Here is a 21,802-nt window from a genome sequence, read left to right as displayed (position 1 = left end):
GGGGCGGGGTGCAGCAGGGATTTTTGCTACCGGTTCTCCGAACCACCCACCACCATCGCTACTGGATCGGACGATCCGGTCTGAACCAGGAGCATTTCACCCCTGGCTTATACCCCATGATACTGAAGGGGATAGCAGCTTCCTGACATGAATAGCTGACAACTTTTATTAAGAGCTGTGTAGCACAGGGGTTAGAATGCAGTACTGCAGGCTACTTCTGCTGGCTGCCTGCACTTTGGCAGATCAAATCTCACCAGGCTCAAGGTTGACTCACCCTTCTGTCCTTCCAAGATCAGTAAAATGAGGACCCAGATTGTTGGGGGCAATATGCTGATTCTGTAAACCACTTAGGGAGGGCTGGAAAGCACCGTGAAGCATTATACAAGTTTAAGTGCTATTGCTATTATCCAAAAGGTGGAGGAGGAAACAAGTTGTCAGGAACCTGTTCAATCTCCCACTGCAGAATTTGTTTCCTAGTTGATATCAGAGTAGTTAAAAATCCCCCATTACTATGCTGGCTTTTCCTGGATGCAGCTGATTTACAAAAAGTTCATTTATTTCCTTTGCTTGGGTTGTGTGGCCTGTAGTACATACCTATAGCAAGGTCCTCTCCTCCTCCGTTATATTCATCCACATACTTTCCAAGAAGGCTTTCATTGTTGGCATCATGTATTTCTCTACAAATGTAGTAATTCTTTGCATGTAATACAATTCCTTCTCTTTTGATGGGTCTGTTTCTTTTGAACAAATTCTATCCTTCTAGTCATTCAAACTAAATTCTTAAACTTATATTTAAGCATCACCCATCTCCCTTGCAGAGGAACCCTGGGCAGTGTACAATAAAATATTAGAAGCATAAAAATAGTGTATAAAATTTTAAAAAAGGAAGGAATGTTAAAATAGATTAAAATATGGTGAGAGGCCTTCAGGGCACTAACTAGCCCCATGGCAGCATGTTCTTCTATATGTCCCAAGCAAGGCCACAGAGCCATGTTTTTTTTTTGACTTTCCTGATTATCCTACACAGTTGAAATTCTAAAAATGGTATTATGAATTTGGCATTACTACTATAACATGAAGAAACGGACACTTTAATAACATTTTTTCGTATGCTGTTTAAAAGCAAAAGAAACTTGTTCATAATTTCCCCTTCCAACAGCTATTTTAAAGGAATGCAGCCTGATTATTAAACAGAGCAGAAATTGAATTGGATTGTTTATTTTATTCTGTTCCTCCAGTGACAAAAAGGTGCACATTCTTGGACGACTGAAGCATTTGGGCTGCCCGTTCAACACCCACCACGGCAGCCAATTTCTGGGCATCATATTTGGAGTAAAATGCAGTACAAGTCAAGGTAGCCTCTCCCTCCATGCCTGCTAATTTTACCATATTGCAGATCTCACTATAGAAATGTGGATAGGTTGGCAGTTCATAAAAAATAAGGTTCCTGATGCCTCTAATGGAATACCTGAATAAAAAAACACCAACATAATAAATATATGATTGCTCAAAAATATAAGCAATACTTTTTTCTAGAATTTAAAATAACTGCACTTTAAATTAAAAAGAGCAACTGTCACAATGCCAGAGCCAGCAATTCCAAAAAATACAAACTTCCTTCCTCATTCCTAGCTAATGTTTTGTTTACAATCCATTACAAGCATTAAGGAAGTTAAAGATACAATACCAAAAAATAGAACTACACTCTAAATATTGGCAGGATTGGGCAGCCCGTCTCTCTCCTGCAGACTGTGGAACTCTTGTCTTTTTCCCCAGTTGAATCCTGCTGTCAAAATACACTAAAATATTGTCAATTTTGGGCTACATATTCCATCATTTTTTTTCAAAATAAAAGCTAAATAACTACTGTAAGTCTCCACTAGGCTTCACTTTACCACTTTGCTATTAGCTTCCCCAAACACATTCAAAATAGTCAAATCTGCCGCTGCTTTCTTCAGAGACAAAGCTACTGTTCTCTATAGTTCTGACAGCTATTGTTACCTCAACACGTTTTGGGCCCATCTTTGCCATGTAATTTATTCCATGCCAGAACTGAGGTCTATATACTGTGAGCTTATATCAACATCAGTTTCTTCTCTTCCATCCAAATCTATTGGATATGCATAGCGTCCTCAACATTTCCTCAATTACCCATCCTCTGATTTCCAGCAAGAGAGTCATCTCTGGCTCCCATCCATAAGAGAGTGCCATCTAGCAGGACACAGGAGGAAGTACTTTTCTGCCATGGAGCCCATGTTTTAGAATAGCTCCCTCTCCCCGTTGGTCACAAGGCATTAAAAACTTGCCTTTACTATCAAGTCTGGGTTCCTAATAATGTGGATGAGCCTGCTGTCTGGTAATACTGATTGTGCAGTGTTTGATTATTCTCAGCTGTTATTTTATGGTGTCTTATGTTATTTATGTTTTAATTATTGGCTATGTTTTTATTTTGTTTTATTAGCTGCCTAGAAACACACGTATGAGATGGGTGATCATATAAATATATTAAACAAATAAATAAACTAAAACTTGCTATGCTCTGTGGTCAAACAGTAAGGTTTAATTTCCATTTAGGAAAGAAAACAATTCTCAACTTATCATCCTATGTTTGCTACTAGAGAATTTAGGACTAAGAAATCCCCAGGATTTAATTAGTCTCAAACATGCTGTCCATCTACTCTTCCATTTTCAGCAGTCTGGCTCAGAAAGTGACAAATACTTAATACGTCACACCAATACTATAATCACAGAATAATCACTTATCATCTTTATGATTCACAAACCTCTTTAGGAAACTGACATCCATCTAATTTACAATGTTGGTTCAAGACATAAAAATGAATCACACCGTGTATTTTTATCACTGGGCAATAATTTCTAGACTATATTTTATTTAGCACTGAAAAAAAGGAAAATTTATATCCAAGAAATAGTAGCTTTTAATACATTAAGAATTGAAACTGACTATAGAGCCTTTGGGAAGTTATCTTTTCTTTATAAAATCCCACATAAATAAGTTAGCGAGAAATAATGACAATTTATTTAAAGTAAGTATAACTATAATTTCCCACTTTCCTCTTATTCTGAAAGAATGGAAACTGTGCCAATGCAACTCACCTTTTATAAAAATGGAATCGCTCTGTGATAATTAGAAATTGTTTTTCTCCACTTAGGAATAAATGTCTTGCCCTACAAATGCCAGATTTACTGGAGTATTCACAAATGTGTGCAAAATTGAGTTCTTCCTTCTTGAAATAATTCCGAATCCGCACATAATCAAAATAGGATGGAACATAGATGAGTGTGTGTGTCATGATTGCATCCCGGTATTCAGGTAACACTTTGTCAATGAAAAAGTTAAACCTGGTCAAGAAATACAAATGATAAGCCGTTTGGTTTTAAAGTTTAACTTCCCAACTTCTAATTCATATGTAATTTTCAGAATTCTTAGCCAGAAGTATCAAAGCAAATCTCAATTTAACTGGAGGGCCTCAGACTGGACGAAAAAGCAGATCAAATATGGAACAAATGCCAAATATTTCAATCTCCACCTATTGTTATAGATCAGGCCTCTCACTTTTCCTCAAATGCAGTGCCATATGTTTCGTCAGCCAGGATCAGGAAATTAAAACTTCAAGAGGTAACTAGGCAGAAAAAAATGCTCTGGAATGGGGGACTTCTGTTCAGGTTTCTTCCCATTCCCATCAGTTGGCATTCATTGTCCACTATGCAAGCCCCATTCTCATGAGGTACTGAAGGCACTTTAGAACTTTTTAAAATATTTTTACTACTGCAAAATTGAAAACTGCTATCTGCTAACACCCTCACTCTTCAATATGTGAATGGCCTGTGTTAGAAATGATTCTTACTGTACAGGACAATTTATTATTAGCCCAGCAGCATTCAATGCAAGCAATCCAGACCTTTATATTATGCAATATAACAATTATATTTTAAAGCATCAATATTTTCTTGCACAATGCATTCCAGCAAATGTGTAGCTTCTATCCATTGCTCAGAACATTAAAGAAGTACATACCTCGCATCTATTACAGAAACAGAGCTGTCAGCTTCTAGCTTCCGAAAAACATGAGGAAGCTGTACTACAACATGACTAATTGACCCTGTCAAGGGAACAATCCTTACAGCAACCTGCAAGACACAATTGAAACTGTGAGACAAAAGTAACATTAAACTGGAGTGTTACATCCAAATATTCAGTCAAGAAAATAAGAAATGGTTTGATAGAATAATCTAATTTAGAAACTGGCATCTAACAATGACTTGTTAGATCTCTTAGAAGCAAGCCAGTAAGATATGGTAAGGCTGTTAGCCAGTTACCTGGTATTAAGATTTACTACCGCTTATGAACATGGAAGTCGTTACTGAATTGCCATGAATAATTACTAATTATTTATAATTCTCTGAGAATTTGTCAAATCTCTACAACCTTTTCAACTAGAGTTTATAATCGTGAAGTATAGCATTCAAAAAACAGATCAATAATTATCTACTAGGTGGGAACTATAAGAACTGATGTCATTCACATCTGAAGACCATGAGGTAAGAAATACTGCTTTACATAATCCTCAGTAGTAGACATGGCTTCAGATTTCATTACTTCTCCCTCCTAAGATAAGAGGAAAGAGATTTTCTTTGCAAACATTTCTATTTTGCTTGTAGTACTAAACAACTTGAAATATTATAGTAGTTAATGTTTTTGCATCCCTATTTAGCAGCTATTTTTCCACTGTGAGAATAATAATAATAATAATAATAATTTAATTTGTATACCGCCCTTCTCCCGAAGGACTCAGGGCGGTGAACAGGCAGATAAAATGAAAACAATACATTACAATAAAAACAACATTTAAAAAACTTATTCCAATAGCCTAAATTTAAAATACAATACAAAATATAAAATAAACCCCATAAAATCCATATTTAAAATGGAAGATGCCAAAACAAATAAGTTATGTTGCGCAACATGTAAATCGAATTTATTGTTCTCAGATGTGGTGACAGCAATCACTTTAGTTGGTGTTAAAAGAGTTCCGATCAAATCAGGAAGAAATGATCTACTGTATATCATCAATCAGCACAGTGGCATGTGTTGAATATCAGATGTAGGGAGTAACGAAGAAAGTGGGCTATCACATATTTTATTCCTATGTGTGATCTGGCTGAATGTATATGAGTTACCATTATGGGATACAGAAATTTAATAGCAGGGCTCTTCCTGGTCTCCCACAGCAAGCTGCTGCCACGTCTCAGAACTGTTTTTCTCTCCACAGATACTTTTGTTCTCTCCATTTGCCAAATTTAGGTGGAAAAGTGTAAATATGGTTGTCCTTCTAGAATAATTATTTGATCTCAAGGGCACTACTTTTGATCCTTTTTTCCCCCACAAAGGTTTGTTTTATATAAGAAAGTTGCGATGTTGAACCAGAATATTTGTGCTAAGAGAGGATACATAAACCCTACGTACAATATCTCTTTTATAGATGGCAAATCATAAACATCACAAAATTCAGTATCAGTTTAACAACACAAGATAAAAGTAGCAATTGACAGAAAGTTCAGATTGTTTGGAAACATTAAACCACGTAAATGCAATGCACACACGTCTCTGCAGTATTCTTGACAAGTTTTCAGAAGTGGCTTGCCATTTTTTTCCCTATGTTGAGTGTGTGTAACTGGCCTAAGATCACCCAAAGGGGCTTTGTCCCTATGGTGGGACTAGAATTCATGGACATCCATTTCTCGCCTGGTGTCTTATCCATTACACCAAACAAGATTTCAGAAAGTTTTATACTGGTCTGAACATTTCTTATTACTACTTCCACTTTTAACAATACTTAATGGTTATAATGAGAGCCCAACTTATACTCTTCCAAATAATGGCTACCGTTATATCAGTGAACTAACCTGCCCCCTGTAATTGAAGCAATGCTTATTGAAGATAGAACTGATCTGAGGATGATGGAGGGCACTGAAGAGAAGTGTCTGCCGATAATACTTGGACCAGTTATTCAGACTGAACATTCGTACTCGTGAAAAATCCACCCCATGAGATTCCAAAGGTAATAGATTAATGTGGTTAATCAGGTGCTGCAAGCAGAATAATGGATACAAAAATAGTAAGAACGTATCATTGTATTTCAGTGTACAGAAAAAGGAAAACAAAGAATCTCTCCCAAGGTCCATGTATTGCATGAAAGAGAAAAACGATCTGAATAGTTGTTTGGCACATTAACCTAGATAAGCACAACAACTGCTTTGATGGGTTAGACTTCACCTACTACTGCAAAACGTTCACTTAATCAACACTGAAGACGGCATCTAAAAGATTAAAGATATCTATTTCTACAAAAAATGCTAGTGTCAGTGTTCACAGTAGTGTTTCTCAATTTTTAAGATATGTGGATTTTAACTTCCATAATTCCTCAGATAGCTAGAAACACAAGCCTACATAAACATGATTTATGTTAATGCAGTTTTGAAAAGCATGACAAAATATATTTTAGCTGGTGCTATTGATCCTCAACCAATCAACAAAAAACAACAACAATCTAGAGTAAATAGGGAGAGTAAAAAGCTTTTTCTATTTTTCTATGTTTCCTATGATTTTCAGCAGTATTGTGCAGACCTCCTCTCATCCCCCATGAAAGCACTCCCTATAATTTTCTAGCACCGAAGCTTTCAGCAATGTTTATCATTAAGAATATATACATTTTCAGAAAAATATTAAGGAGCATTTCATTCAAACGTAAAACAGTTAAAGATTTAAAATCTAGCCTCCGTGTGAGGCCTTTCACATCTGGTTGTTATAGTTACACAGCATATTCTGGTTTTAAAAAAGTGAAAAGGGATTACCAAAACATGTTCCCAGTTTTGCATCAGGTAAATGTCAGCTTCATCAATTATAAGAATTTCTATTGAGGAGAGGAAATCATAGTCTCGCTTGTTCTCCCCTTCAGCTCCTATCACAGTTCTCAAGCCAAGGGGGGACGCAATGATAATGTCTGAGGAGTAAAACGGGGCATACAACCGCATGCTCTTCTGAAAAACTGCAACACCTGTCCAGATGCAATACACACATATCAGCCAGTCTCTGATTATATATTTAACCATAAGATTCTTGCCTACAATATCCCATAAGAGTCAAGGGAAATGTTTGCATTTTGTGATGGGCAAAAGGGACTTCAAGAAGGTACCAGAGGAACAGGCAATCTGAGGCCCTACGAACATTCTGGAACAATTCCCATCTACTCTCGTCAGAATGGCCTAATGAACTGAGGAAAGTATGTAAAATATCCGGAAGGTATCAGGTTATGAATCCAGCCTCAAGAAGCCACTGATTTATCCAATTAATGCTCCTTTAGGAATTTTACAGTGGATGAGCCATCTTTAAGGCAAAATGTTAAAATGAAGGCTATAATGAAGCCCTTTTAAGAATGACACAAAACTACCCTGTTTTCCCTAAAATAAGACACCTTCTGATAAGCCCAATCGGGCTTTTGAGCGCATGCACTAAAATAAGCCCTCCCCGAAAATATTTAAACACATGCGCAGCCGGTCCCTGCCATTTCTTCTGGTTTCTTCCATGCGCCCCAAAATAATAAGACCTCCCCAAAAATAAGGCCAAGCGCTTATTTCGGGGTTCATAAAAATATAAGACAAGGTCTTATTTTTGGGGAAACATGGTAGATTCACAAAGATTACTCCCCTCAGAAAAATCCAACAAAAAAAATTGGATATAGTCAAACATTATTTTATACCATAATAAAAGAAGCTGATGCATGCCAGTCATTCCTTCCTACTGTTAATAACAGATTCTGTTATTAAGTTAATCTTAATAATAATCTTAATATTAATCTGTTAATAACAGATTAATTCAGTTATTTGAACCTGAGATCAGAGACCAGATTTCTAAAATTTGTTCAAAGTTACCTCTGAATCTTGGCTTATGTATTATTTATTAACATTTACCCAGATTTCATTTTAACTGTAACTTCTATTAATGTACGCAATAAACAGAATACAAAGTAGAAACAATCTGTACCAGCAGAGTAGACTATAAAACTGCAACCACAGCAATATCGAATGATATAAAAATATTATACCTTACCTATTCTGAAATGGTCATCAATGTTTCCAGCAAAGGTGGCTTCATAATCTTCAGGCCTTTTCAGATTTGGCGGCTTCTCTTCTGGGTCTGAACCAAATTCCCCCTTAAACCGTTTTTTATTACTTACATCAATTTTCTTTTGACTTGCCGATTCAAGGAGGGCAATTAAAATATGGACTACACGTAAAGCAGATTCTCGGAAGGGGACCACCATCAGCACCTTGTCAGGAAAATGCAAATTCAATTATTCTATTATTTAAATGCATGATGCTTTCTTAACTTTGGGGGTGGGGGCAGTTAGAGGCAACTGTACAAATTCTTATCTATCACTTTTGTTTTTAAAAAGTGCTATATTCTTATTTAGTGTGGTCTGCAAGGACACTGCAAGTCTATTTAGTTGGCTGCACTTTCAGCCATCTGCAGTGGAGACTCATTTTAAGATATTGATAAAGGTATGGTTTCCAGGTGATGAACATATATTAAGGGTTTTTTTCACCTTTGGTCTAGTGAGACCTTGATCCCTGAAAGCATCCTCATCCATTCCAGCTCCTTGATCCCGTCGCTTGGCATTGTTGCCAAGCACCTGTGTATTAGCCTTCAAGACATGGTTCAAGGCATGGAGGCAATAGATATGCCGCAATTCTTCCCCATTTTTTAAAGCAGTCCTTCCTGGGTAAAACAAATCCTTGTATGAATTCATAATGCAGAAGAGCTCTTTTTGCAGTGGGCTAAATAGCTGGTCTTTTGATTTTGTCTGAGCAGAAAGCAATTGTCTGTTCACTTTTGGCCAAGTTGACTTTAATGGCTTGCAAAGATGAAGATGTTCCAGATCAACTTCTTTACTTGGATTAATCACTCCAAATTTCTCCAACTTGGAAGAAAAAACTAATTGACCCAGTACTGGCCACTGAAAGGAAAAAATAAATAAATAAGACAACAGAACTTCAGCTTAGCCTCTCCTGAATGACGAAACCCTGAACTGTATATACAAAAGCACAGTCTTCAGGGTATCCACAGGGAGTGATCCAAGATGTCAAGGGTATCAACCTAGCATCTACAACCAAGCATCCAAAGCCCCACAACACATGTAAAAAGGGTGTTGTTTTTGACCTCCCCTCCCTGTAAGAGGCTCCTGAACCCATTCATCTCCTTGCAACCTCCTGCATGCCTCAAAAAATAGAGTACACACTCTGAGCCCCAAGGCTGGAAAAGATATTCAAAATAAGGTTCCACATTATAACAATGTGGAAGAACAGGGACATTCACAAATAATACGGGCATTAATCTTATCAGTTGTTTAATACATTCTTCCCTCCATCCTGTCCCACCTATTTTTCTGGAACCAGTTTCAGCAACTATTCAAAGAACAAGAGATCCTCTCCTGATTTTGAGAAAGTTCAAGGATATATTACCTCAACTTGGCTGGTGAATTTTGAGCACACACTTTTATCTATTTCTTCTTCTTCCAGCACTTTATCCATGTGGCATTTAAATGGATCTGTGTCAAGAAATAAACATATGTTTCTGACTTACTATTTCGGAACTAACTGAAATTAGGATTTAGTTTGCAAGCACTCAAAAGAAGGTAGAAAGTGAAAAAGAGGATTAGATGATTCTATCAATTATTCTAAACTATCAAACAGAAAATACATTATATAGCTCAGGGTTTCATTATCCAACTAGGTAACACCATCAGTGCAAGTGTGCGTAACCCGTTTCCCCACCCCCACACACACTGGCAGGGCAAGCTAGTGTTTATAAACAGGCAGCAAAGAAGAAGAAGGATTGGGTGGTATCACCTTGGACAGAAATCCTCAAATTAAAGGGAAGACAAGAGAGTTGGGCATTTCTCAAAATAACATGTTAAAGTATAATTATACACCATTTGAAAGAGTAAAACAAATGAACAAGTGGCAGTTTGGCAAAATAAGAGATTTTCAACTGAGCTAAGAGTTAAAAGAGATATGTAGAGAAAGCAGAAGATGGGGATAATCATCAGGTAGGTGATTGTGGGTAGAACCACCAGCTGAAGGGGAGTGGATCCACCAAGGTGAGTAAAGAGACATTTCAACTTAGAGCTGTTCAGGGGAGGAAATCTCTGAGGTCAAACCCTTAGGTTTTGACTGCCATTTCTCAAGGGAAGGCAGAAAGTCTGGCAAGATTCTTGTAATGTAGATGATCAACAATAAAATCTTTGTTTGGGTCTATCCATGAGTGGTTCTGGTTACTTGTGCTAAGCACTGTCTCAGTAAATAGCTATTTTAAATAGTTATGGAAAGGCTAACATACAAAGGGAGTTTAGATTCTCAAGTGAAGCTAAAAGCAACAAAAAGGAATTATTGGCTATATCAGTAGTAAAAGCAAGAAGAGGTGGAACCACTGCTAGAAGATAATAGAATTTTGACAGGTGTTAAGAGAGAAGGCAGAGCTCAACTCTTACTTTGCCTTTCCCAATTATATTAATCCAAGGTAAATAAAGAGATTGTAAAGGACTGTCTGGTTTATATGAACAGGTTTAAGTCTCAAGGATCAGACCACTTAGTAAATGTTTAAACTCCAATTCATAAATCCTGGTTTAAAAAAATACACAAGTCAATTGACAAATGGTCGTCCTTCCTTTGTGTTATTTTTTTTAAAATCAAAGACAACATGACATTACCATCTGTTACTTTTGCAGGTGTTCTTTCTTTGACATCTGCAGCACACTCTTCATCTATAAAATTGGTTTCCAGATCAAACTCAAGTTCAAGTTGGACATCTGTACACTCTTCAGCAGCTTCACAATGTAAATCCTGAAAAGCATCCGAACCTGTAGGCTCCTCTTCGCTATTTTCCACTTGGGTTGTTTCTTTATTTAGAACAAAAAAAAAGAAAAAAAAAAGAAACATTTGCATTTATTCAAGAGCCAATGTCCATGATTGATTTGAGATCAGTATCTCGAGGTTCCTTTTAGAAAGTGTAAACTTCCATTTAATCTTAAATTACTAGTTGGGAGCCAATTACAATAAATTATTACAACAGTAATAATTCTTTTTTGTTTTTAAATAAAAAACTTTTATTATTTATTGTTGTTTTGATATCTGCTAGTCATATTACTCTTAAAAACACACACAAAAAAAATACAATAAAATAACCAAAAGTCTTAAAAATAAAATCATTATAAAAAAAACCCCTGACAATCTGTGATAATTCTTAAGTCTTTTCCTCTAAGAAATTATTTCCCTCCTTGTTTTCTGCCTTCTTCCCTTTAGATCAATGTTCATCAATGGAGAGATGAAAAATGAATTGAACTACATCGCGCAGTATTCCAAACATTGTAAATATTTCCCTTATAGACTCTGGAAGGTAAGAACTATAGTCCAATGCAAAGAACCAGGCTATACAGATCGCCTTCAGATTAACTAACGTTATCAAGACTTCTCTATGGAGATTCTCAATCAACCAGGTCATAATTGTCCCAAAGGTGCTTTTTCAAAAGGCAATAGGAAAAAACAAAGAAAGTCCAGTTGCCTTTGAAAAAGCACCTTTAGGGACCAAAATTCTAACTAATCACTGCATGGGATGAAAGCAGGAGTGAAATGTAAAATTTGTTACTACCGGTTCTGTGGGCGTGGCTTGATGGGGGTGTTAATGTAACTGGGTGAGTGTGGCCAACTTTTTTTTTTAACTTTTAAAAGCTTTTTTTCTACAACCTCTTCGGGCGAAGAGGTTGTAAAAAAATGCTTTTAAAAGCCTCTGATGGTCCCAGCTGAGCCACGTGATCATCAGAGGCTTTTTTTTTACTTTTAAAAGCATTTTTTCGGCCAAAGAAAAAATGCTTTTAAAAGTAAAAAAAAAAACGTTTGATGATCGCGCGGCTTAGCTGGGCATGGAGGGGGCAGGGATTTTTGCTACCAGTTCTCCGAACCACCCGCCGCTATCACTACTGGATCGGGAGATCTGGTCCGAACCGGGAGCATTTCACCCCTGGATGAAAGAGTTAAATTTTTCTGTATGCCTTAGCTGCCATCTAATGGATTTTAAAGCCCTAACAACTAGAACCAAACAGGGATTGAATCTTTTTTATTATTATTATATAGGGCTATCCAGTGATTAGGATGTGGTGGCTCAGTGGCTAAGACACTGAGCTTGTAGATCAAAAAGTTGGCAGTTCAGCAGTTCTAATCCATAGTGCTGCATAATGGGGTGAGCTTCCATTACTTGTCCCAGCTTCTGCCAACCTAGCAGTTTGAAAGCACGTAAAAAATGCAAGTAGAAAAATAGGGACCATCTTTGGTGGGAAGGTAACAGCGTTCTGTGTGCCTTTGGCATTTAGTCTTGCTGGCCACATGACCACAGAGACATCTTTGGACAGCGCTGGCTCTTCGGCTTTGAAACGGAGATCAACACTGCCCCCTAGAGTCGGGAACGACTAGCACATCTGTGCGAGGGGAACCTTTACCGTTACCTAATAGTACAGAGCACTTCCTGTCACTACTACATATCATTTTTATCTTAGAACACATTGATCTCACCCCTCTGGGATGGTTAATCCCTTTACAGAAATAAAATAGAAAGTATTCTTATGCTTCCATTTGGAATCCCTTCGAAACCACCATATATAACAAAACAAAACAAAACCAACAAGAATACCTGATTCTTGGTGAGGAACTTTTATTTTGTTGTCATCATCTTCCATTTCTTTCTCATCCCCAAGCTCCTCCACTTCAGTATCTTCTTGGGAACTATCTTCTGATTCATCTCCTTCATCCTCATTGTCTGAACAGACAGATGTTTTTAACGTGGCCAGTAGTTTGTGATACACTGGGATTTGTTCTGAATCACTTTCCACATCATTTTCTGAGCTGGATTGCCCAGAATTTTCATTCTAATAATGGAAATAGAAAAATATTCCAGTACATACAAGAGACAATATAAACATAAGACATTCTATGCAAGTTTCACAGGATTAGTAGCCTGTGAGAGGGACAACCTGTAGTGTTCCAGATGTTGATGAAATTCAGCTTTCTGCAGCAATACTTGCCAATAGCCAATTATGAGAGATGCTGGGAAGCCATGTCTGGCCTTTCCAAGCAATTTCAAAACATTTCTTGAGTAGAGAGAATTTGCAGGTCATATGATAATACTGATCCTAGACCATCATGTGTAAGATCAACTCTCTGGAGTCCTAGGATCTATTGCTTATTCCTGGAATCCCCAGACAATATGAGAATAATGGAACTGTTCTCCAAGAAGGCACTTAGACATAAATAGGCAAATCTATTTGTAACTATCATTTTTAAATTGTCATAGGCAAGCTCTACAGTTAATAACTCAGCATCTCTTTTCTGCTATCACAAAGAACAGTTTTCTCCATTTAGTCAAAGTTATTTTCTCTGACATTAAAAATACATTTTAAAAAAATTGTTAAAATTTAAAATGATAAAAAATATAACTTCAAAATGTTTAGACACATGTGATCCTGGAACCACAGGATGTATAGCCCTGATTATAGCAAACGTTGCTGAGAGGAGAGTGGAAATGCCCTTTGAAAGTTCTGCATTATTAGTACAATAAAAATACAAAACTGTAAAAAAAAGTGCAATTTATAATGCAAAAAAAAAAAAAAAAGATTTTGCCATCTGGCATGAAGGCAACAAAAGCAAAGAAGGAAACCTTTTACTTTATTAATTGAAAACCTTATTTGCAGAATTAGCCAAATAGTGTGCATTATAAGTTTCTTATTATTGTTATTAATTAGTAATATAATAAAAGAGGGAAATATGATAAGAGAGCAATATCCCTACCAGTTCACAAATCTGAGTTGGTTTTTCTTTCCTAGAAACCCTGAAAAGAAATAAGTTAAATTACTTCCATTTCACTATCTGATAAACCTAAAAATATTACAGGTCATAATATCTGAAATAACAGAGAGAATGCATATTTTAGAAAATTAAGGAATTAATAGCATTGAAATGCATAATGCTGTATTATATGATTTTATCTTCTGACTGGACAACAATGGCCTTCAAAGTATGGGATGTCCACTTAAGGAATTCCACTTATGGAATTCCACTATATGGTTCATTCACACATGCTGCTTGTTATGGAACAAAGATGACCTACTAACCATTTGAAAGACATATTATCACAATATTGCCACTAGCTCATCTCTAGCTGTTACTGAATCAATCTGAAATTGATGTTCTGGTATGAAAGTGACACAAAACTTCTCAAGCAGACAATTCGGGGCACACTGAAAAGGAGACGCAGGAACACATGATCAGGGTCAGCAACTTCCTGACTCCCAAGTGGCCAGAACATTTGCTGCCCCATCCAATTTATCATATCTGTATAGAATATGAATTTGACTCTGAGCAGTGTACAATACTTAGAACAACCCAGTTCCTGAGCATTGCACCTCAATGGTTATTTCATCAATGTCAGTGAGCTTTATAAGTTTTATTTCCTGGCAAGAACTCTTGGGATTAAGACAAACATAATGCTTCTAATGCTTTCTTGAAATGTTAGAAATGCCCAAAATGCCTGAACAAAATGATAGTTGAATGAATGCCCTATAACAATGAACCAATACTCTGATCATACATTTTCAACAACCTCTCCCTTTAGATCAATCTACTTCTGCAAAAATGAACCACTACTTGCCAACCTTCTCAACTACCTTCAAGAGGACAAGCTGTGACCCTGTGAAACCAGGTTTATATTGTTGGAAGAAATATCCATCTGGGTTCAGTTCCAAGTGGGGACAAAGACACTGGAAACATGGAGGCTGCTTGGAAAGATGGTTTAATGGTGGTCAGGATCACATGGCTTGAGTTCCTGAACAGAAAAGGGCTGAGATCCTGTGTGCTCCCTGGCTTTATGCTTTTTCTGAGCTTTGAACTTTCTGGGGCACTAGAAGAGTACCCTGATTGGCTGTCAGACTCCCAGGGGGTGGGGGTCTTAGCTAGCCTTGCTGGCTGATGTAATTTTCCCAGGTGCCATGTGGTGAGTTTCTGTTCTATTGTGTTGCAAATGATGGGGGGATTGAGTGAGCTTGGTTGAGGCTTTAATGGCCCATTGACAAAGGTGGGGGGGTGGTCAGGAAGCTGCTTTGTCTTTAAAACATGTTTCTCCATTTCTCATCCAGGGAAATATATTCTGCCTTTTAAATATTTTCTAAAATATTTCATTCTTCTAGGAGGGGGGTGGGTGCTAAATTCCTACAATATGGTCAGGGTTATATAGTTCCTTAGTAGCTTGCTGCAGTCTGGTGATAAAGAGATAAGATTCATCTTCCAATGCAATTGGTTTTGGGACAGAGAAGGAGGGGTGTATCTCCTCATTACCAGAGTGCCTTGGGTGGGTGATCTATGAAATTAAGGATATCTTGGCCGTCATTTCATAGAGCAGTATTCTCAATTTCCCCCCCACTATAAATATCACAAACTTTATTTAGATTATACTTGCAAGTATCATTCAACAATAAAAGGGATAGTTTTGTAAGCAAATACATTAAATAAAGAGCCCCAGGGCTCTTTGGGATTATAAAGTGAAGTTATGTTTTCCTTAGTCTACTCTACACAATATGCTGGCATTTTATGCCTACCTGAACTAAGCCATTCATGGGTCCTCAACTAGCAGAGACTTCTGCTGACAATGAGTCGCAGGAATATAGATACAAGAGGGAAAGAGGCAATGAAGACCGACAATAAAACAGGGAAGGAAAGGGTTGTTCTCCTCCAGACAGGTACTTAACGCCTTGCTACTGGGAAGAAACTCACACAAGCCCTGCCCGCTTCTTTGACAAGAGGAGGATGCGGAATGAATGGGCACAAATAAAGACTCCAGGGAAATGATGCAATGGGCGCCGTCAGCTCTCGGCTCAGAGGCAATTTTAGAACCCGGCCGCCTTACCGATCATAAAAAGGGTGCTCCTCCCCAAAATCCTTGAGATGCTTCTTTTGCTTCTTGCTTAAGTGGCTGATCAGCTGCTGCCGCTGCTGGCGAGCTTTCCTCTTCCCCATCTCTGTAAACTTCCTACTCCGCCTCCCACGTGGTTCCCTTTCTCGAAGCTTTTACGGCCCTAGCCACGCAGACTCCTCCCGAGATTTGGTTGCCGTAGAAGTCAAGCTTGCTGGGGAATTCTGGGAGCTGAAGTCCACACGTTTTTTAAAGTGGTTAAGGTTGAGAAACACCGGCACTCCTCCCACAACGACGACAGTGGGCGGCGTTTCACTTGGGTCTTTCTCCAACAAGAATTGGGTTCTCTTTTCAAAATGCTGTCTTTTATTAAACCCTTTTAATAACCTGTAATATGAATTGCATATGCACACATACGGAAAAGCATGTATAGGGTTGCGTTGTAAGTGGATATGTGATCCGAACCAACGGAGCTCTGAGACTATAAAGCTGAATATTTCAGGGAATGCTGGCTATCTTATTACGAAGCAATAGATGTTCTGTGTGGGCAGAATGTATAATTATTGATCGTTGTTTGTGAGGAATGAGCTTGTCCAAGAAGCTGTCTAGAAGTTAATGCACTTTTGGAATAGTGAGTGCTATCTTATATGATGTTATGGATACTATTATGGGTGGTATTTTATATGACCTTATGGCTGAAACGTTATGATGGTTGCAAGAACTGGTATGTCAAGTGTAACGAAGAGAAGGACTAGTGGTGACATGGTAGTTTCCCAATATTTGAGAAGCTGTGAGGAAGATGGGAATAACCTATTCTCCAAAGGGGGGGGGGGTTGTTTGGACCAGTGGTGAAATCCAAATTTTTTTACTACTGGTTCTGTGGGCATAGCTTGGTGGGCGTGGCACGGGAAGGATACTGCAAAATCTCCATTACCACCTCACTCCTTAGGAAAGGAAATTGCAAAATCTCCATTCCCTCCCCATTCCAGGGGAAGGATACTGCAAAATCTCCATTTCCACCCCACTCTGGGGCCAGCCAGAGGTGGTATTTACCGGTTCTCCGAACTGCTCAAAATTTCCACTACCGGTTCTCCAGAACCTGTCAGAACCTGCTGGATTTCACCCCCGGGTTGGACTAGAAAACCTCTAAGGTCCCTTCCAACTGTTATTCTGTATATTACAAACAAAAGGAAGTTAACTAGAAGTGGACTTCAAAGATAGTATATAGGTCAATGTTTTCCATCCCCAGGTCTTGCAAGTTGCTGAACAGCAATTTCCATAATTCTAACCATTGTAATAGTAAATCTTGGTGCCTTTGAATGATAATTGTATTCCAATGGTCTGAAGGGCATCAGATCAAGCACATTAAGATCCTTTACATTCTAAAACTAAGGATCCATGTGGCATTCACCAAGTGCCAGGGAAATAGCAATCCAAGGATAGGAAAGCCAAGTGTCCTGCAGGGGATAGTGCTTGTGGTGGTAAGCCCCACCCTCTTTTTGGAATTGTTGTTCTTTCAGAGACCAAGCACAATTTTGGAGTTTGGTTTGTAGGCTGAACTGCAGGAAAGGAAGTTTGCTTTCTCCTCCCACTTGTTGGCATATTTCTAGTAGCGCATTGTCTCATTTGGCAAGTATAGTGCGATTGGTTTTCTGTCATTTTTATTCTTTTGTATTTTTTTGCTGCCCATGGCTTAAAGTTTATAAGATGGGAATTATTTTGCTGATAAATAGATCCTTTAAACTGAGTATCTTTTTCTGATATTTTACTATATATTGATTATTGAGCTGCTTTTATATCCTACTGCAATTAAGATCACTATTGGATATTTATTATATAGAAAAAATAGCCATCTAATAAAAAAGTACAACTGAAATATCATAAAACACATTAACATACATCAAGAGCCAATTTTGAATTATACAAAATCTACACAAAAAGCTGAGTTTATCTAAATGTGATCACGGACCTACAGTATTGTAGTCAGTGTTCCCAAAGGTCAGCAGTGCTTCTAGTTTCATTCCCTCTTTAATTCCTGGATGTGAAGGAGTATGAATTGATTTTCTTGGGATGATTTTGTATATTGCACCTAGATAGTTTTGTGGAGCAAAATTAGCTGACTGGAAGCCAGTACAAGGTACAAGACACGCTTCAACAACTAATGTCAGTTAACCCATGGCTTGTTGCATTCTGGATCAATGGTAGCTTCTGCGTGGTGTTTAAAGCCATCTCCACATAGAGTTCATCACTATTATCCTAACAGGGTGATAACAAAGCCATGAATTGCTACATCATGTTGCATTTGGTGTTAGGTCATAACTTGTGCATCAGCCAAAGCTCGACAAAGGCTGTCCTGGCCACAGATTCCACTTGCTGCTCTGAACAATATGTTCTGTTCTCACCAGACTTTAACATTTCCAAGTACTCGAATAAGACATTAACAGCATATCTAATCCAGGGCTCAAAGGATAATACCAGAGTAGAATAAAATGGGTTCAAATATGCTATCTGACAATTCTGACACTATATGCTAGACTACGATTATTTATTTATTTATTTATTTATATTTATTTACTAGCTGAATTTAGATTTCAGAGAAATCTATCAGCTTTCTATCATGGCTATCTAAATGTGCTTTATATTCTGCTTCCAAAATTTACTTCCTACTTCTTGTATGTATAAAGATGAGTGTACATTTTTAAATTAAATTTCAATCTTGCCTTTTGATTAATATCACTTAAAATAACTTTAAAATATTAAGTTACAACTAATCATACAAAAACATTATTCTGAGTTACCGTATATACTCGAGTATAAGCCGACCCGAATATAAGCCGAGGTACCTAATTTTACCACAAAAAACTGGGAAAAACTATTGACTCGAGTATAAGCCTAGGGTGGGAAATGAGGCAGCTACTGGTCAATGTAAAAAATAAAGATAGAGCCAAGTAAAATAACATGAATATTTATTTGAACGAAAAACAATAAAAGTGCAAAAGGGGGTCCCCAAAAAGAATATGGTATCAAAAATACAGTATCTTTAAAAGTAACAGCAACCAAGCTAACGAGAGCTAAAATCCCTCAAAACTGGAGTTCTCCTCCTCCTCATCTGTTTGTCCAAACAGAGCTTCAGCTACTTCAGCTTCTGTGATGTTATCCGCATATACGTTGTCGTCATCACTGAGTTCACAGTCGTCATCATCACTGCTGTCACTCTCATACAATGCGCTGTCTTCACTGCCATCCATAGCATTACTAATGCCACATTTCTTGAAGGCACGTTGCACCATGTCCTCTGGAATATCTTCCCATGCATCACGAACCCACTGTGCTATTAGTTCTATGTCTGGCTTTCTCAGATTTCCAACTTTTGTCAGACGAGCTTGACCAGATGTCATCCATTCATGCCACATCCTTCGCACACGGTCCTTGAAAGGTTTATTTAAACTGACATCTAGGGGCTGCAATACAGATGTAAGCCCACCTGGAATAACGGCCAAAGTGACTTGAGATGACTTTGCCAATTTTTTTGTCATCAGATGTGTGGGCTCTGAACATATCCCAAACTAACAGTGATCTTCTAGTCCAGTCCCCACTCCTCAAGCAAGAGATCCTATACTGTTTCAGACAAAGGATTGTCCAGTCTGTTCTTTAAAAACCCTCCAGGAATGAAGTGTCCAATAAGGTTCAAATTGCAAGTAGTCCTCAATTTAAGACTGCAATTGAGCCCAAAACGTTGTTTTGTTATTTTTCCCTAACCGTGTATGTATCCCCCTGCCCCCCATTTTACGTCAGGCTGCCATCAAAGCGAAGCACGGCTGAATATTATTATTATTATTATTATTATTATTATCATTATCATTATCATCATTATTATTATTATTATTATTATCATTATCATTATCATCATCATTATTATTATCATTATTATCATTATCATCATCATCATTGTTATTATTATTATCATTATCATTATTATCATTATCATCATCATCATTATTATTATTATCATCATCATCATCATTATTATTATTATTATTATTATTATTATTATACCGCCCTTCTCCCGAAGGACTCAGTGCGGTGAAGTAAGATTCAACAGCGGCAGGGAGGAGCTGGCTCTGTGTTTGTGTGTGTGTAGTATGCGCGCGTTGGCCGCCCTGTTTCCTGGTGCTCTGCTCCCTGACCCCAGTGGCAGTCCTTACTCTCTCTCTCCCTCTTTCTTTCCTTCTCGTTCCCCAGTTCAGAGCTCGGACTGCTCTTATTTTCACTCCCCCTTTTCTTTTCTTTTCCTTCCTTACACCAGCCGCCCACCTATGCCAAGGTCTCCCTGGCTTTTTCGCTCTCTGTAAGCAGCGGCTTCTCGGCAGCGTCGCCCCGCCTCAATTGGTTTGGAGAAGGAAAGCTAATTTGCTGATCTGCGCGAGGGTCGGTTTCTTTTGCCTCCTTCTTCTTCCCCACTGGGGGGAGTGAAACGCAAAGTATAGTTAGCCTGAAAAAAAACTGAACCGTGTGACTGGCGGGAGAGAAGGACGGCGCCGGGAGGGGCGGGGGGAGAAATCGTTTGTTCTTGCCGTATTTCTCCGCTTTCCAAGAGGCTTTTTCTTTTTCACCTCTTTCTCCCCACCTCCCCAATTTCCATAGGGGGAAAAAAAAAAACCTGGGGAAAACTTGGCAAAAAATAAAATAAAATAAAAAGTACTGAGTGCAAAAGATTTTTTTTTATACTGTAGTTGGAGTTTTCCACGTTTCTTTTCACATTCGAGGCGAGAGGAGGGCGAGTAAGAGGAGGCGAGGTGACAACGCCCCCTCCGCCCCCCCCGGGGGAAAGGGGAGGAGGGGGGAGGGGGGGGCGAAAATGCCGACCCCCCCCCCCCCCCCCCCCCCCCCCCCCCCCCCCCCCCCCCCCCCGCCATCAAAAAGCGGCGGAAGAAAACGCCGGAGGCCAGCCGCCGCCCCAAAACGAGCCGGCCGAGCTGGCAAAGCATGCCGGCAGCATTTGGGCTCGTCCTGCCGGCACTTCACGGCGGGCTTCCCCCCCCCCCCCACCCCCACTGCCGCCGCACTCAATTTCGGCTGGAGAGGAGGCGAGGTGACAACGCCCCTCCGCCTCCGAGGGCAAGAGGAGGACGAGTGAGAGGGGCGAAATGTCGAACGCCCCTCCGCCCCGCCCCTCCGCCGACCACCGCCACCGCCGCCATCAAAAAGCGGCGGAAGAAAACGCCGGAGGCCAGCCGCCGCCCCAAAACGAGCCGGCCGAGCTGGCAAAGCATGCCGGCAGCATTTGGGCTCGTCCTGCCGGCCCAGCTGCAAGGGTAGACTCGAGTATAAGCCGAGGGGGCGCTTTTCAGCACAAAAAACGTGCTGAAAAACTCGGCTTATACTCGAGTATATACGGTACTTACCTAGAAACTAAGAGCAAATTAAATATTTGTATAGAACTCCGGATTGTTTGGCTTTTAATGGCTGAATATAGAGGTTTAATGAATACAATCATGAGTACAAAAGTATATATGGCTGTTCCTTTCAGCAGCACTTAAATGATTCAACATATTAAATATATATAAATACTTCCATCCTCAGTTTCCTAGTGTTAAGTGAATTACAATTAATTCCCTATTGAAAATGCTCTAAATGTTTTCAAAAATATTTCGTAAAAATATTTCAGTGTTTATAGAGTTAGTGATAGAATATTATAAATTTGATGGTTCTCTCCTTAAGGCATCTATATATAGGAAACAACTAGAGCAAATTATCACTTCAAATAAT

General features: G+C 38.7%; 1 protein-coding gene across 1 annotated transcript; it reads right to left on the bottom strand.

Moving 5' to 3' along the window:
* Window positions 1-1,202: 1,202 nt before the first annotated feature.
* On the bottom strand, window positions 1,203-16,176 carry UTP25 (UTP25 small subunit processome component). Its single transcript, XM_058165291.1, has 12 exons — window positions 16,028-16,176; window positions 13,918-13,957; window positions 12,764-12,998; window positions 10,791-10,979; window positions 9,544-9,629; window positions 8,628-9,038; window positions 8,132-8,351; window positions 6,877-7,079; window positions 5,929-6,111; window positions 4,040-4,152; window positions 3,118-3,363; window positions 1,203-1,468 (listed from the first exon to the last, which is right to left on the bottom strand). The coding sequence occupies exons 1-12, from the start codon at window positions 16,135-16,137 to the stop codon at window positions 1,222-1,224; spliced, it is 2,283 nt and encodes a 760-aa protein (XP_058021274.1). The 5' UTR covers window positions 16,138-16,176; the 3' UTR covers window positions 1,203-1,221.
* Between the last annotated feature and the right edge of the window lie 5,626 nt (window positions 16,177-21,802).

This window comes from Ahaetulla prasina, chromosome 1, assembly GCF_028640845.1.
Source record: "Ahaetulla prasina isolate Xishuangbanna chromosome 1, ASM2864084v1, whole genome shotgun sequence".
Taxonomy (NCBI): Eukaryota; Metazoa; Chordata; class Lepidosauria; order Squamata; family Colubridae; genus Ahaetulla; species Ahaetulla prasina.
Note: the sequence above shows the minus strand (reverse complement) of the source record. Positions and strands in the feature narration are given on the sequence as shown.

What these genes read in the sequence shown, in the direction of transcription:
- UTP25 (XM_058165291.1), bottom strand. Translation starts at nt 16,137, where the DNA reads ATGGGGAAGAGGAAAGCTCGCCAGCAGCGGCAGCAGCTGATCAGCCAC. An exon ending in GAGCACCCTTTTTATGATCG is followed by an intron (nt 13,958 to 16,027) that starts GTAAGGCGGCCG and finishes ATTTCTTTTCAG; the next exon opens with GGTTTCTAGGAAAGAAAAAC. An exon ending in AAGGTCTCACTAGACCAAAG is followed by an intron (nt 8,352 to 8,627) that starts GTGAAAAAAACC and finishes TTTCCTGACAAG; the next exon opens with GTGCTGATGGTGGTCCCCTT.